The sequence below is a fragment of the Tenrec ecaudatus genome, chromosome 12 (genome assembly GCF_050624435.1).
Source record: "Tenrec ecaudatus isolate mTenEca1 chromosome 12, mTenEca1.hap1, whole genome shotgun sequence".
NCBI lineage: Eukaryota > Metazoa > Chordata > Mammalia > Afrosoricida > Tenrecidae > Tenrec > Tenrec ecaudatus.
The window spans coordinates 82,285,955-82,303,542 of NC_134541.1; the positions used below are offsets into that span (position 1 = coordinate 82,285,955).

At 49.0% G+C, this 17,588-nt stretch overlaps 1 protein-coding gene across 7 annotated transcripts in view; it reads left to right on the forward strand.

Moving 5' to 3' along the window:
* ZMIZ1 (zinc finger MIZ-type containing 1) overlaps nucleotides 1-4,913 on the forward strand; it is a 250,550-nt gene extending 245,637 nt beyond the window's left edge. For all 7 annotated transcript variants that reach the window (XM_075564199.1, XM_075564198.1, XM_075564195.1 and 4 more), the window contains one exon: nucleotides 1,171-4,913. In XM_075564199.1, the coding sequence (XP_075420314.1) occupies nucleotides 1,171-1,278 (108 nt within the window). In that variant the 3' untranslated portion in view covers nucleotides 1,279-4,913. The remainder of the gene's footprint in view (nucleotides 1-1,170) is intronic.
* The last annotated feature ends 12,675 nt before the right edge of the window (nucleotides 4,914-17,588 follow it).

The window sequence follows — 17,588 nt, forward strand, 5'->3', positions numbered from 1 at the left end:
TTCTTTCCCTCCCCCCCTCCCCCCGTTGAGCTTACTGTCTCTGTCCACAGCACAGGCAGAGGAGGGGCTGGGGTGGTAGGGCACCCCTGTCTGTCTCTGGCGTGTGTCTCCCTCCAGTGTTCTTGTCCATCTGTCGTCCATGCCCTGCTGCTTCTGCTTGCTCCATGGCTCACTCCACGGGCTCCAATGTGGGTGCTGAAAGGGGGCAGTTAGATCCGCCTCAGGCCATGGCCATGGGGAGGCTGAGTCACAAGTTGAGTGGGGGCAGGGGGGCAACAGCAGGTTCGAGTGGCGACTGGGATACAAGGGCCTCCTTCCTTGGGGCCTGAATGTTCTGAAAGGTGATGAGCAGACACTGAGATTGGAGGGGGATCCAGGTCGGGCTTGGGTAGGTGCACAAGGTTGGCCAGGAAGGGACCCGACACGTCCTCCCTCACCTCATTCCTGGGAGCCAGGGCCGACGCTCAGCCTTCACCCCGTTCCTCTCCTGGGCCGCTCCCAACTGTGCAGCCGCTCAGCTTTCCCACAGCCCTCCCCATCGGGGAGCTCCTGGATTCGTGATCGAGAAAGAGCCCCAAGGCCTTGCTTGCAGCAGAGGATAGGGAGCGCCCTGCACCCCCACCGAGGACAGCGTTGCCTGCGGGCTTCAGAAGGAAAGGGCCCGCCAGGGCTGTGATTCGTTGGACGGGTCGAAGGCAGGAAACTGTTTTGGGCCTCCTGGTTTCCTGCTTAGTGGCGACTTCACCTTCTTCCTTCCCCCCCCCCCCTGCTCCCCTCGCTACACATGAAGCATGTGCCCCCGAACCCCACCCCTGGGAGAGCACACAGACCCGGAGGAGCCCCCTGACTCGTGGGGGCCTTCCAGACACTAGGGTGGGGACGGCCCCCGCCATACCTGACAGAGGCAGATCCAGCTCAGGTCTCAGCTGACGCGGGGAGGGCTCTCTCAGGCTGGCGTGAGAGTGAGCGGGTCCCAGAGTGGCCCAGTGGCTGCGCCCATGGGGACGGCCAGCAGACTCGGTCCGGCCCTGCGTGCTCCCGTTCCTTTGGGCCAGGGCCCCGGGAGGCAGGTGATGTGGAATGCGCAGGCCAGGGAGGCCAGAGGCGTCCTCACCCAGGGCGGGCCCTTCTGCCAACAGCTCACCTGTGCTTGTATGCTTCTATTTTCAGCTCCTTCCAGAACTCACAAATCCTGATGAGCTTCTCTCATACCTGGACCCCCCAGACCTGCCGAGCAATAGTAATGACGACCTTCTGTCTCTCTTTGAGAACAACTGAAGGCACCTTTGTCAGGCCAGTCCTTCGCTGGGCCTCCTTCTCCGCCTTTCCCCACACTTTGTACCAGGGAGCTGTGCGCTCGGACCGCACCCCACCTGCAACCTCGGGTTGGGGGAAGAGAGACCTCCACTGGTAACCCTGGCAGGATTGGGGGGGCAGGTGCACTAAGGAAAGCTGAGCCCCATCTCACCCTCACCTGTTGCCCTGGGTGCCACCCACGCCCAGAGCAGTCCCCAAGGAAGACCGTGATGGGGCAGGGCCCAGTGACATGAACACAGGAGAAGCCGACTTGCTGGCCCCTCTGCAAATTCAAAAGCTCCTTCTCGTGCCCTAAGCTCTTCCGCTTTGAACTGTAACCCTGCCTCCTTGCTGCCTGGCCCCGAGCCTCCTGCCAGGGGACTATGGAGCCTGCAAGAAGGTCCCCAAGGCCCCAGCCACCTTGACTTTGACCCTGGAGGAGTGGTGACAGTTGGCAGCAGTGAGAACAGCCCACACACCACCAAAAGCACAAGCCTCTGGGAACAAGACCATCTCCCGGCGGCTGGGGGTTGTCATTTGGACCCCTAGCTCTGAGCCTGTCCCCCTGCAAATGCCCGCCCTCCCTCCCTCAGAGAGCAGAAAGGTAAGATGACTTGGTTGAGAGAGGATGCTAGTCCTGCTCAGGACCGGTGAGCAAGCCAAGAGGCGTGAAAGCCAAGGTGGCGCCGATATGCCCAGAAACGGCCGGCCCCCAGGCTTGCAGCAGGGAGAGACCCCAACCCAGACATGCCCTTGGCTGGCATGAGAGTGTAATGTGTGTGCTGGAGGCAAAGAACCAAGAAGTAACTTGGCTCCAAGCCACTCCCTTTAAACAACAACAATGCATTCAAGATGATTCAGTCATCTGGAGGCAGGCCCGTCGTCCTTGGACAGTAAGCAAACTGTTTCTTTTGTGTGTTTGGTTTTCTTCCTCCTGACCCCATCCACCTCTCCCAGACTGTTCCATGGGACACCCACTTCCCACTGTCCAGTCAGGTCGTGAGACTGGGGACTCCAGAAAGGCCGCAGAGGGACGGGTCCAGGTGGACACCAGCACCCAGGCCAGCAACATGTATCCCTCCAGTTTTTCCGCGCCTGTATTCAAGGCTGTCCCCAGCTCAGCCTAATCCACTGCACATGGGGGGAGAGAGCCCTGCGTGCAGAGCCCGGTGTCTCGGGCTGGCTTCGTGGTAGTGCCCAGCTGCCAGCCGTCGTTCCTTCTGTGACCCTGTCACCACAGCTCATGGCGCACTCCTGCTCACGCAAGTAGAGCAGCCTCGCGTCCCCTCCCTCACCTCGCCATCCAACTGCCTGGGCTCTGGCTGGCCAGTCTGCTGGGTGTCCACTGTGCTCCTGGCTTGTCCACAGTCCCCGAATGCCACCTGCCCTGTGGTGATGTGGGCTGCCTGGTCTTTGGATCATGTCTGTAGTACCTCTGCATACTTCCCTGCTGCTTACTGGGGGCCTTTCCCCCTCCTGCCCCCGTCTCTAGTCTCCATCTGTGTCTCTCCTCTTTCTCTCAGCAGTGGGTGGCCCCCTGCACTCCCCTGTGGACTTGATCCCAAGTGTCGACTTCCAGTCCCATCGGGAAAGGCACAAGGTTTTCTGTAGAAAAGCCACCATTGTCTCCCCTCCCCTCACTCTTTTCCTTTGTCCTGTTAATGTTTTCAAACAGCGTGTTTTTCAGTATGCAAATATTTTGTTTTCAGAAACGCTTTTGTAAATATCTTTGTGAATATTTTAGTATCGTCTTTGATAATACTCCACATTTTCACGACCTGGTTATAGCCTTTGCTGGTGTTTTTAAAATGTCTTGACTCAACAACAACTGAGTCCTTTTTTAAAAAAGAAAAACGAAAACTGCAACAACACGTAGACAAAAGCAATCAGGGCTGCGTCTGCGATTGAAGGGACAAGGAACGGGACAGCCCTTCTTGGAGTTGACCACAGCCCGCTGTGTAGCCTCGGCCCCACTTGACTGGTGGGAACAAAATCCTGCCAGGTAGCATATGGCCACACCTGCCTAGTGCCCGTTAGTCCTGGAAACAGCCCAGACAGACTTAAAACAGATGCCTTCCCAAGAAGTTCCTGTCTCCCACCCTAGTACTTTTTCCTGACGTCCTTCTGGCTCTTAGCCAGGTGTCTCCAGATGACTCACTGACCTATCCTCTGCGATCTAGCGTGAGGAGCCATAGGATGCTGCTGCGTCCCAGCCTGCAGGCCACCTCCCTGGACTTCCCCCGAGAAAGTGTGGGCTCAGCAGCCAAGGCTGCTCCTGGGGTCCCTCTTACATAAGCCTCCACCAGCAAGTTACACACGCACACACTTTTCCTTCCGACCGGCTCCAAGCCGAGGTGCCTGCAGCCCACGCTCCGGGATGTCTTCTTCCACAGTGGTTTTGGTGCCGGGGCCTGGGTGTGGGAGGCAAACAGGTGTGTCCCAGGCTGGCAAAAGCTCTCGGACCTGACGGGTGAGATCCTTAGGAAGGGGCACTGCCAAACTCCGGAGAGCTCTTTCCCTGACTGTTCGTGGACAACTATTGGAGCCATAAGTGACCTCAGCAGAAACCAGGCCTCGGCAAGCCGCTTTGCCGTGCCAGGCATCACCAAGCCATGGGCGCATGTCAGCAGCCGCTCCGCAGCAGATGGGGTGGCAGGCAGGCGGGGAGGGCCAAGGTCAGGCAGTCACTCCCATCTTCCTGGTTTGAAGCTTTACCTTTGTATCATGGTCTCTGTAGCCATTTTACTTTTAAGTAATGTCTAATAATTCTTCCCTCCTGGATGTCCTAACCTCCCCCACCCCCGACTCCCCGAGAGCTGCACCTCAGTTCCCCACGAGCCTCCACCTGACCCATCCAAACACGGCAGTGTCAGCAGCAGTGACACAAGGGACATGTGTACATATGTAAATGAGAAATAGAGACATGTTAACAGATGCATTCATTTCCCTTGGAATGTGTATTGTTTTTATTTTATAAAACCACAAAAGAGGAAAAAAAAAAGAAGCTTGGAATTCCATCTTCCGTGGAAAATAGATCCCATTTGTTCGCGTTTGTGAGGTCTCTACGTTTGTCTCACTATGTAATCTACTCTGGGCCTGTGTGGAAAGGACTTTCTGTTCCGCTCTGTTTTTGTTTTACCTCCAGCGCACTAGCCCTCCCACCTGTGTGTTTTTAGGGTGCTACGGGGGAAACAATGAAAAGAATGGGGATTTCAAGAGAAAATTGTAACCAAATTCATACTTTGTATAATTTTTGATATCATGATCACAGGTGATTCACGCATACATCAACACCCACAGGAGTACAGTCTAACATCACTCAGAGAACACACCTTCGTCCTTGTACAGCGACGTACACGGCAGTCATTTCATACCTTCAACCGGTCAGAAAACTCATTGTGATTTCTAGTCTTGCAAAGCTGTATGTAGTTAGAGGATGTGACAACCTTTAATATTTATCTAATAAATATGTATTCAGATGAAACCTGTATATTAGGTGTTCATGTGGTTATTTTGTATTTAAAGATCAAATTATTTGACTATTGCTAGACATTTCTATACTCTGTTGTAACACTGAGGTATCTCATTTGCCCATGTTAATTTTTTTCTAAATAAACTTACAAAAATGAAGGTGTGGTGGATTAACTATTCTGTGATATCGAAGGAGTGGCTGGAGTCACTAGGTTTCTGTTCTAAACCACCACCTCCACCACACACACACACACACACACACACACGAAGCAGCCGAGTGGTGTGAGTGTTGAAGTGAAAGAGCCCGGTAAGCAGCCCACTCACACACGAGGTGCCTTGGCATCCAGCCGCCTCCTTGGCTGGCACGGGGCCCGGGCTCCACCCGCAGGCCTGACCCTGAAGAGGGTGGGCCTGGCCCAGGCAGAGGAGAAAGTGCAGCTGTGAGGGTAAGCCCCTGACGGACTGTTCGGTATTAAAGAACCAGAACCTGCTCGTGTACACTCCGATCCGAGGCCAAGCCACTCGGGAAGGCCAGCGCCCACCCGGGCTCCCCACCCAACGGGAGTTCCATCGGTCACCGGGGCCCGGAGGACGCCCTGGTGGTGCCGTGGCCATGCCGTGAGCATGGGGACCACCCCACCGTGCCCACAGGGTCACCGTGAGTCAGAATGGACAGGCGGCAGTGCGGGTACTGGGGTGTGGGTTCCCGGGGATCCCTGCGTGTGGCCTCCAGCCAGCATCCCCCCCCCCCTCACACGGTAAGGGCTGCAGCGTGCCGTTTGCTGTTGCTGCATTGTGTGGTGAACCACGGAGCCCAAGGAATCCTTCCATTGTGGGCTGTGGTGAAAAGCCCAGTTGAGTGACACGGCCGGAAAGGGCCCCTACGGCAGTGCTTCCGACCCCGGGGGTCGTGAGCCTCTTGGGGTCCAAGCACCCTTTCAGTGGGGTCGCCCGGTTCACAACAGTAGCAAAAGCACAGCTAGGAGAACCGCTGCCCTAAGGTCACGTTAAAAAGCCAACGTCCTGCTTTCCCGCGGCAGGCAGGGCCTAATGCCAGGCCAGGCAAACAGAAGCCGGCTCCCCTGCCCACCGCAGCTGAATTCGGTGGCCTAACTGCCCCCCCCCCCGAAGTCCCCGGAATGCAGCCCCAGAATCCGGGTGCTCGCCACGCGCCCCCACACCTGGGGCCACATGCCTCATGCCTCAGCGCACCACAGCGGTTCTCAGCCTGCCTAGCGCCGCCACCCTTTCACACAGCTCCCCATGCGGTGCTGACCCCAACCGTGATAGTATTTTCATTGTGCTTTATAACTAATTTTGATGCTGTTATGAATCATAATGTCAATATCTGATATCCAGGATGTATTTTCAGTGTTACAAATTAAACATAATTAGTGATTAATCACAAAACTATATGTGATTATAGATTGTGAAATAGTTACGTGTTTTCTGATGGTCTTAGGCAACCCCTGTGAAAGGGTCGTTGGAGCCCAGCTAAAGGGGTCATGACCCACAGGTTGAGAACCGCTGCCACAGCGCCTCCAGTCGGCCCCGCACAGCCCATGCTGAGCCATCGACAGAGGCCGCAGCTAAAGCTCTGAAACAACAACACCCCGTGAGGACACCAGCTAGCCCCGGGCTGACAAGTGCACTTCATAAGCCCTCTGCCATCTTCCAGGAGCCCTGCTGGCATAGTGGTTACATGTTGGGCTGTCATCCAGAAGGTCAGCAGTTCGGAACCGCCAGCCACTCCAGGAGAAAGACAGGGCTTGCCACTCCCATGAAGAGTTACAGTCTTAGAACCCCCAGGGGCAGTTCCTCTTGTCCTGTAGTTTGAATTTATTCCATGTTCCAGCATCGTGGAACTCCAGAGGACGGTGCTTGAACATCTCTGTCCCAGGCGCCCTGCGCATGATACTCCTGGGCTGCAGACGCCATGATGGGCCCTGCTCTCCATCCCTAGCCGCCCCCTGAACTTTACTCTCTTTACCACCCAACACACCACCCTGTTTCCCCCTTCCTTCTGTTTGCCAGTGGTCTCCCTTCCTCTGCAGGGCCACCCTAGACTGGTGGGGATGCCGGCTCACTCTCCTCTCTCCCTGGAAATGCCACCTCTCCGTGCACAGGGGCGCCATGTGTGTACATGCCAACCCTGCTGACTCTCCGCCAAATAGACCAGGATGGGCACCTGACCCCAAGCACTAGCTGACCAGTGATGAGCCAGATTTGCTTCTCCACTCCAAAGCTTGGCTGGAGGCACAGAAACTCCCGCATGGCCTCATAAAGCCAGTTAACTTTCGAGGCTAGCCTCCTCTCTGAACGTCTCGATTTTTAAAAGTTCTTTGTTACTACACTGGGTCTTTATCTTTGACGTACTCCCTCCCTGTAGCCTGTCTGACTTCCCTGGCCTTTTTCTGAACCATTTGCTATCAAACGGCCTGTCACTAGCACAAAGGGCAAGCTTTTACCTGAAAGGCTACATGCTATCATACAAAACCCCCGCTTCGGTGGGCTTGAGAGACTCGGAGGTCCCGCTAGTGGCCCCCTTATCCTGTTATGGTCACTCCCTTGTCCGGGCCGCAGGGTTTGCTAGGGAGGCAAGACGGCCACTCCAGTCAGATTTCCACTGGTGAGACTCCCTGTCGGGCTGTGGGCTGACGCAGTGACTGACGCAGGGAATGTTTATTGTCCTCCTGGCCCCACACCCCTCCCTGTTGGTGGGAACAGTATTAGTTTCCTTGGGGGACCCCTCCACAGCTCTTCCCGCGCTCACTGCCACGATGCCTCTCGCGCCGGCAGAACAGAGTACAGGAATAGAACCATAGAGCCAAGGGCCTGCACCGGGGCTCACGAGAGATGCTTTCGCCACTGTCACGTGAGCCTCCAGCTCATCACGAAGGCATGCCTGCCTGCAGATCCTCCCTCCGAGTCCCTTCTAAACTGCACGCCTCGGGGGGGAGGGGGGAGCCCAGGGGAAGATGTCATGCTCAGGTGTTAATGATTCACTGGAGCCAAGTGAGAAAGCAAGCTGAGGAGACAGGCAGGGTTGCTTCTTGTCAATCCTGCCCTGTGCTGGCCCAGTCTCAATGATGGCATCGTGGCAGTGCCCTGAGATCGTGCCCACACAGCTGTGACTGGCCCTGGAATCTGCCTGCTGTGAGGACGCCAACTCCTAGTCTTCAAAGCTCAGCGAATCGCAGGAAACCTGCCCTCCAGCCCCTGCACAGCCGTGCTGCCTTACACAATTGATCCACTGTCCGGCTCGCCCCATCTAACAGCGGCTCCTGCTTCCTCACCGCTCTTCGCAGCCTTGCTTGCCAAACCGGAGAGGGCAGCAGGCTGTGGCAGGTCTGTAAACCTGAGGAGGCGGGCGGGCATCCCCTGAGCGCCCAGGAGCTAGGCCTGATTGCTTCTCATGAGCTCCAAGCCCCACGGCTCAGAGTGCCGAGGTGTTAGTGGGGACCGGGCGAGTGGGCCCGCGGAAGGGACCTTCTAACACAGGTCTGTCCGGAGGTGTCGCGAGACAACATGCCAGGAAGAAGGAACCGTGTGTGCAAATACCCGGAGGTCTGGGGACACGGAATGTATCTAGATATGGCACGCTGGCTTCGGCGCCGGCAGCAAAGGCAGACAATGTTGAGGAGTCTGATTCGGGGAAACTGAGTCTTTGCCCTGAGGGTGAATAATTGCATGTATGAGAGTGTGTGTTTTAATACTTTCTTGCCATACTATTCATATGCCAAGCAATTCACTCATTTAAAGTATACAATTCAATTGTTTTTAGTAGATACCAGGTTGATTATCCATCCCTACCATCTATTTTTGAAACCCAAGAAAAAATCGCTTTCCAGATGTGACTATTGTGCTGTGTTTAAAGGCTGAAGGGGGAGAGACGCAAACCAGCTCCCTCAAGAATGATTTCAGGCCTCATCAGAACCTGTACTCACAACCATCTGGGGAGTGGAGCTCAGCCCACCAATGCTACATAGGCAAACAACGAGGCTCTAAGAGAGCCAGGAGTAACTCACGGCCAAGCTCAGCCACCTGGCGTTCTCCTGGGTCCTCACCAGCAACCACCCTCCCTCCCTAAGATGCATCGTACAGGACGCAGCATCAATGTGATGAACGGGGAGCCCAAGCACCTTCTGTGTGCCTCAAGAGACACACCTTAGACAGTGGCCTGGGGCAGAACTGGCAGAGTGTCACCCTGTCATCTGCCCATCCCATGTACTTCCTCTGCTGAGTGTCCTCTATCCTGCCATCTGATCCAGCCCCAATGGACAAGAGCTCAGACTCTTCTAAAACAAACAAACCCTCCTCTGGGATGCTTTATACTGAGTTCTGAGAATTATATTCTCCCTTTTCCCCTACACCCGTGCTTTCAAATAAAGGAAGTTGTATTTGTTTTATAATGCCTTATTGAGATATAACAAAAATACTACAAGTATACAAAATTATCAGTGTACCGGTTGTTGAATTTTTACACATATGTACATACACCTGGTAGGCACCACTTAATTCAAAATTCAGCACTCTGCAATATTCCTTTGTGTCCCCTCCCGCCAATCCCCCTAAAAGTAGTCACCATTCCAGAAGCACGCCACCAGTGCAATCATGAGTCATAGGGACCAGGTAAAAGGCATCAACAGACACAAAACAAATAAAAACATTGTTGAGAAGAGGGTGACTGAGCAGAGATCCAAAGCCCATCCGTAGATAGTAGAACAATTTCCCCACAGAAGACCCCCAGGGAAGGATGAGTCACCAGGGAGCAGTAAAGCATCGATGAAACACTATTCCTCTGGTTCCTTGAGGCTTCCCCACCCCCCACTACCATGACCCCCGTGCTGTTTCCCAGTTCAGGCTAGACCGGAACATGTACACAGGTATAAAAAGGGATGGGAGCTCATGACACACAGAATCCAGGAATGGGAATGGTGATGCCAGAAGGCTAGGGGGAAGAGGGAGAGGACAGGAGAAAAGGGAACCAATCGCAATGATCGACACATAACCATACACCCCTTTACAGGGGGAAGAACAAGAGAAAACATGGGGGAAGGGAGACAGCAGTCGATGTGAGAGTTGAAAATAACAATGTACAATCTCTCAGGGGGCTATGTGGAGGGGGGAGGGGAAAAAAGAGCTGGACGTAGGCCTCAATGGAGGGTGAGTGTCTGGAAGAGAATGAGGGCAGCCTATGCACACACATGCCTGATTCAAGATTTGTATGAGCCCCCAATACACTGATTTTTTTTTAAGTAGTCACTATTCCAACTTCTCTCACTATATTTGTGCTTTCTATTTATGGACCCATACAATCTACATTCTGGCTCCAATCTCAGTACATGTCTGGGAGGCTTATCCATGCTGTTCCATGTATCAATATTTTATTCTTTTTCACTGTCTATCATCTGGATGTGCCATGATATATACAGAAGCTTCAAAAAGTTCATAAAATTGGGAGAGGAGGGGAGGAAGAGGGAACTGATCACAATCATCAATACATAATCGCCCCCCCAGGGGGAAGAACAACAGAAACCAGAGGGGAAGGGAGCCAGCGGTCGGGGTAATATATGAAAATTATAATTTAATTTATCAAGGGGTCATGAAGGTGGGGGTGGAAGAGGAGCTGATACTAAGGGCTCAATAGAAAATAAATGTTTAGAAAATAATTATGGCAACATGTACAAATATGCTTGATACAATTGATGTATGGATTGTTATATGAGTTGTAAAAGTCCCCAATAAAAATTATCTTTTAATTTAAAAAGTTCATTAAAAGTGGAATTGAACTTTTAAAATCCATTACCTCTTAATTTTTTCATGAATTTTTTTAGTCCCCCTTGCATTTATCTATTTTACTTAATGGGATTTGGGGCTATTATGGAAAATCTTATACAGTGTTTATGTAGATATAAACACTCACTTTTCATGGATCTATATATAGCAGTAGAATTTCTGGGTCATAGGTAAACATTTTTAGCTTTAGTAGATACTGCCAACCAGATTTCTAAACCTGTGTACCAGTTTACACTTCCACGAGCACTGTATGAAACTCCAGTTCCTTGACATCCTCACCGACACTTGGAATAGCCAGTTTTTAAAATCCCAATGAGTATATGAGGCTAAGTCAAAAAGTACTGCTACTGGCTTTCCAATTCATACATTCATGGGTTTATGTTAAAAAGTTTTTTTAAGAGTGTTTAAAAGAGGGGGGAAAGGGGAGGATGGCTGTCGTATAACAGCACCAATCAGAAACTCAGCTAGTTTATCCAGAACCTAACAGGGCCCTGGGAAATCAGATGTGAGACCTGAATTCTGGGGGCTCTGAGATTATTATTATTATTATTATTTTCAACCTACTCCCCACCCCCCTAGAGAACCCAGAGCTAGGCATATCAATGAATCTGTGCCTCAGGTCAGTATGTGGGACTGACATCCTGACCCCTCCAGATCAGAAGCTTCTTCTTACCCTCCCATTCCTCCTACCTCCCTGTCCCCTAGAACCCTTGCATAGAGGTTGGAACACATAAAGAGGCACGGAATCTCCTCACAATATAGGCAGTAAAACTTCCCACCTTTTGAATACCCACAGCTACCTCTCCCCTTTCCCCTTACAGATCCTCTGAGCTCAATTCGTACATAGACCATCAGCTCCCTCCATCCCAGGAAGCTGACAGCTGCCAAGCCAGGGACACTTTGTTATATGCACAATGTAATTGGTCTGCTAGTCTCTCCCTAAATTATATAGTGAGTTGATATGGGACCCTGGTAGACTACTAGATATATTCTCTACCAACCCCACCCACCACTACATCAAAGACCTCACTCCCCCTTTCTCACTGATATACATGTTTACATAACTAGCAAGTACTATCACACCTCTTAAAATCCCCTTTTGCAATTTATTTAATATTTATTATATTTAACCGGATCACCGATTATTAACACCATCACTTAAACCCTACTCTCGTGCTCCTACCCCCATTGATACCCAACTCTCACACTTCTTCCTCATTTCCACACAGTGTGATTTCCAGCCCCGATCAGATCTCAGATCAAACTCAAAGAGCCAAACACCCCTCCCCACCAAACAACCCAGAACCCTTCGCCCCATCTATAGCCAGACCACTATGCAAACAACAGTCAACAACAGTAACCACCAAAATTCAAGATAATCAAAAGACAACACCTGAAGATTACTCAAACCCAATGGAATACACAGAAAAAGAAGCTGCTCGAAAGAGAATACCAGAGAATGATTTATAGAACCATACAAGAGCTCTGGGGATCCTGAAAATAATGGAATAAGTTGAGATACTGAAAACTTCACACCCCACAGACACTCAGAAGCTAAACAATGAGATAACACAATTAAACACAAAAACATGGTACAAGAACCGAGCAATAGATGGAAAAAATGGAAAATTAAATCAGTGAACTCTAAGACAGCCACACAGACTTCAGCAAATGAGAGAAACAAGCTAACAAAAAAGCAAAAGAATCCAAAGAAACCCTGAAGATGATGTAACACCATGAAGGGAAATAAGAAGCATCTCATTGGAATACTGGAACCGGAAGAAACTAACAATCCGAAGATAAAATGGTAAGAGTTCATGGAGGAAAATTTTCCCACTATCACACAGGAGAAAAGAATCCAGGTAGCAGAGAGAACTCCAAAGGCTAGATACCAGGAAAAAAAGAAAAAAATCAAAAGATATAATAGTCAAATTATTCAACTTCAAGGAAAGGTGAGAATCTTCAGAGCAGCTAGAAAAGGAGAAAAAAAAGTCACCTATAAAGGTAAGTAGATAAGGATAAGTTCAGACCTGTCAGCTGAAACCATGTAGGCAAGAAGGCAATGGAGCAACACATACCAAACTTTGAAGAAAAAAACTGCCAACCAAGAATCCTATATCCACAAAAGCTATCCCTCAAATATGAAGGAGAAATGAAAATATTCTCAAACAAAGAACTATTTAGAGAACACATAAAAACAAAACCAGCATTATAAAACATATTAAATGGATCTCTATGATTAGAAAATCAACAACAGCAGCACAAAAAACATGAGACCACCACAGTGTGGAACACCAACCAGAAATTAACACCCTGACAAGAACACCCAAAATAACACAGGTCTATAGAGGGGAAACATAGACTCCCCCTCCCCCCAAAGAAGAAGAAAAAGACCAAACACAAGTAATACGAAATGACAGTAACTACCCAACATTTAGAACAAACAACACTGAATGCCAGTGGACTAAAAGCACCAGTCACAAGTCAAAGAGTAGCAGACTCGATTAGGAAACAAGACCCACCAGATTGCTGACTTCAAGAGAGACACCTCAAACTCGCACACAAAAACAGACTGAGAGTCAAAAGAAAGTGAGAATTTTACCAAGCCAATAGCAACCAAAAAAAGAGAGGCATGAGGAACAATATTAATCTCTGACAAATAGAATTCAGAGTAAGTGGCCTAATGAGAGACACCACATAATGATCAGAGGATCAGGAGACCAAGAACATATTCCATAATAACCATACACGCCCAACAGAAGACCTCAAACCACAATCTCAAAGAGATGAAAAAAGAAATCACCAGATCGACAATAATCATAGGAGACTTCAATACGCCACTCACAACAGAAGACAGGGCAACAGGAAAAAACTCAAGAAAGAAACGGAAAACAATGGCACTGAATTAAACGTGTAGAAGTGGTGAAATGGGAAAATGTTTTGTTGTGTACATTTTTGCCATGGATAGAACAAAATTACATAGATAACAATGTATACAAGGAAGAAGAAAATGTTCTATGATTGAATGTGGTGGTCCTTGTACAGCTCTTCTTCATATCATTGAACTATTGAATTGCATGATATGCGAATTAGATGTCAATAAAAACTGTTAAAAATGGTATGCTTCCTAATTTCTGTCACATCACAGCATCTGAGGTCTTAAAGGCTTGTTTTCAAACAAGCAGCCATCTAAGTGAGGCATCAACTGAGTCCACTTGGAAGAAGCCCACCAGCCTCTGTGACTCGAGGATTGTGCATAATATGATCCAAACCTCAAGGAAGGGATAGCATCAGGGCTTAAATTGTGAACACTGGCTTGCAGAAGGCTCTGGATGGCAGTGCAGGCCCACAATCCATTTGCACGATCCACACACGGATTAAGCCTCGGGCGAACCATCTACAATCACAGTTGAGGGATGTGAACAGCCCTGTTATCAGGGAGAGCATTATAAAGTCAATTATGGCAGTTAGGTGAAAATGTAATATCTTAGCATTTGATCTCACCATTGACCCATTTTAGAGCCGTTTCACTTTAAAAAAATAAAAAGGAAGGGGAAATGCACATGGAATAAGCCCCTGGTGAATCCCCTCTGACCATGGACGAGAGATGTGAATTGCCGTATCATCATACAGAATGCATTGGAAAGTGCACTGTTGCAAATGCAATTAGGTTAAAATTTAGCACCCTATCATCTGATTTGTTCCAGTTTGTAATAGTTTCTGCTCACTTTTCAATTGAGATTTTTATCTGTTTTACTTTGTTATTATTGTTAGTTTTTGCTATTGTTGCTTAATGTTTTTCTACATATGAAATGCAGGCTAGGTAAATCTAGAGAGGCAGTAACTAGGTTAATGGAAATGGCAGCTAATAAGGATGAGTTCCAAAGTGATTGTGGTAATGATTGTACAACTCGTCTTGATGTGTTTGAACTATTGAATTGTATAAAATATATGAATCATATGATAACAAAACTGTTCAAGAAAAACAGTATGCATCCAAACTTCTGTCATATTCTAATGGTTAGGAGCAAGTCAACAAGTCCAACCAATGTAAGAAAAGAGGAATAAGACTCCACCTCTTGGAGTCAGCAATGTTAACTAATTCGTGGATACATTTTGCAACTACCATACCAGGGCACCATTGGAGGCTCAGCCCTTCCTAGATTCAGGAACACATACCCTTTCTAAGTATGGAATCTTCGGCAATTATTAGCCTGACAGAGAGTTCAGCATCTGTAGCACGTAATAGTCCACGTGGCATCTGATCCATGAAAAAGTGGGTAAAGGCATCAACTAAATCCACATTTAAGAAGCACATCAGTCTGTGTGAGTCAAGGATTATAAATAATAAAAAATAAATATGAAGGAAGGAATGATATCACATATTACATTGTGAACACAGAATTCACAGAAGGCGATAGATGACAGTGGAAGCCCAAAATCTATTTGCAGAGTCCCCACATAGATTAAGAAGTGTCTGGTGAATCCCGTAATTCAGGGATGGGAACAGCCTTGCTATCAGAGAGAGCATTGTAGAGTCAATTGTGGAAGATGCAGTTAGGTTAAAACGTAATACCTTATCATTTGATCTCCCTTTTGACGCATTTTAAAGTTTTCCACCCCACTCCCACCTCACTGTCATGACCCCAGTTCTACCTTACAAATCTGGCTAGACCGGAGCATGTACACTGGTACAGATAAGAGCTCTTGACACACAGAATCCAGGACAGATAAACCCCTCAGGAACAATAATGGGATACCATGAGGGAAGGGGGAAAGGTGGGGGGAGAAGCAGGAGAGAGGGGGAACCAATCGCAATGATTGACATATAACACACCCACACCCACACACCTCAACCAGGGGGACAAACAACAGAAACATGGGTGAAGGGAGACAACAGTGTAAGATATGAAAATAATTTATAATTTATCAAGAGTACTTGAAGATAAACAAGCGGCCATCTAGCTCAGAAGCAACAAAGCCCACCTGTGGCCAAAGGGTGCCAAAGGGATCAGTTATCAGGCATCGAAGAACAAAAAATCATATAATTGGGTGCACACCTCCATGATACGATCGCTGAGGACAAATGGGTGCATAAGCCAATGGGGCGAAGAAAGCTGATGGTGCTCAGCTATCAAAAGATATACCATCTGGGGTCTTAAAGGCTTGAAGGTAAACAAGCAGCCATCTAGCTCAGAAGCAACAAAGCCCACATGGAAGAAGCACAGCAGGCTGTGCGATCACGAGGTATCGAAGGGATCAGGTATAAGGCATCATCAGAACAAAAAAATCTTACCATAGTGAATGAAGGGGGAATGCAGAGTGGAGACCCAAAGCAATTTGTCTGCCACTGGAGATCCCCTTGCAGAGGGATCTAGGGGAGGAGACAAGCCAGTCAAGGTGCGATGTAGCACCAATGAAAAACACAACTTTTTTTGAGTTCCTCAATGCTTCCTTCCCCGCCCCCCCACCCCACTATCATGATCTGAATTCTACCTTGCAAGTCTGGCTAGACCAGAGGATATACACTGGTACAGATAGGAACTGGAAATACAGGGAATCCAGGGTGGATGATCCCTCCAGGACCAGTGGTGTGAATGGCAATACTAGGAGGGTAGAGGGAGAGTGGGTTGGAAAGAGGGAACCGACTACAAGGATCTACATGTGACCTCCTCCCTGGGGGACGGACAACAGAAAAGGGGGTGAAGGGAGATGTCTGACAGGGCAAGATATGACGAAATAATATTTTATAAATTATCAAAGGCACATGAGGGAGGGGGAAGCGGGGAGGGAGAGGCAAAAATGAGGACCTGATGCCAGGGGCTTAGGTGGAGAGCAAATGTTTTGAGAATGATGAGGGCAATGAATGTGCTTTACACAATTGATGTATGTATGGACTGTGATAAGAGTTGTATGAGCCCCTAATAAAACTATTTTTTAAAAAAAGAGTATATGAGGGTCGGAGGGTGGGGGAGGGAGGGAAAAAGAGGAGCTGATATCAAGGGCTCAAGTAGAAAAATGTTTTGAAAATGATGATGGCAACTGTGGTAGTTCCATAGTCTGTTGTCAATTTGAGACTTAAGAGTGAAGGGGTGGAGTTTAGCCTGTCAATCAGGTCACAGCTTGATGATATCATTGGGAGGCACTAAGGAGATAAATAGCTCACTGGAAGCAAGACAAACATACACTCTCTGCGTGACATTCCTGAGACAAGCCACATGGAGCTACACTGATGCAGCCAGAGCCCTGGGAGCAGGGGGAGCCATGTGGAGACCCCTGCCCATGCTGAGATGCTCACACTGCCACTGGATCCACCAGACTTTCCACCCACTGACCTCTGATCTTCCTGGATTTGGCAATATTGCATGGCTGCATGAGTCTAAAGAGTAAGCTATGGATTAGTGTTGGACATATGGGCTAATATTGGACTTATGGACTTGACCTGGACTGGGCTGGGATGCTTTCTAAATGTACAATTACTCTTTATATTAAGCTCTTTCCTATATACATACTAGTATCTATGAATTTGGTTCTCTAGTCAACCCGGACTAACACAGATGGAGACTTTTGTTACTCTCCCTGGAATTTGGCTCTGTCCTCAGTCCCACTCTTGGGGTCTTACTGTGAAAACCCCTGTTATAGGTGTCCCATCATCTACATGGAGTCTCTAATCAAATCTTCTGCAAGATTCTACCACTGATCAGTCAGAACCTACTCTTCCTACAGAACTTCTATGATGTCAGTTGATGTTCGAGACCAATATGTTCAGCTTCTCTAACTTCTTCATGTCACTGCCGGCTACCTTTCCTCTACCCTGGTTGTCCCTCCTGTGTCTGGAAGAGTGGGAGTCCTGGGCTCTGGGAAAGGGCAACACAAAATAAATGGATGAAAGAGGACTGAGAAGGAAGCAAAAATGGGTGATCAGAAAGGTCAGATGTGGCAAAGGGTAGCATGGTGCGAAGGAGGCCCAGAGTGGCTGTTGACATGGTGCAGAATGGGTACCAACAGAGATGCCACATAGA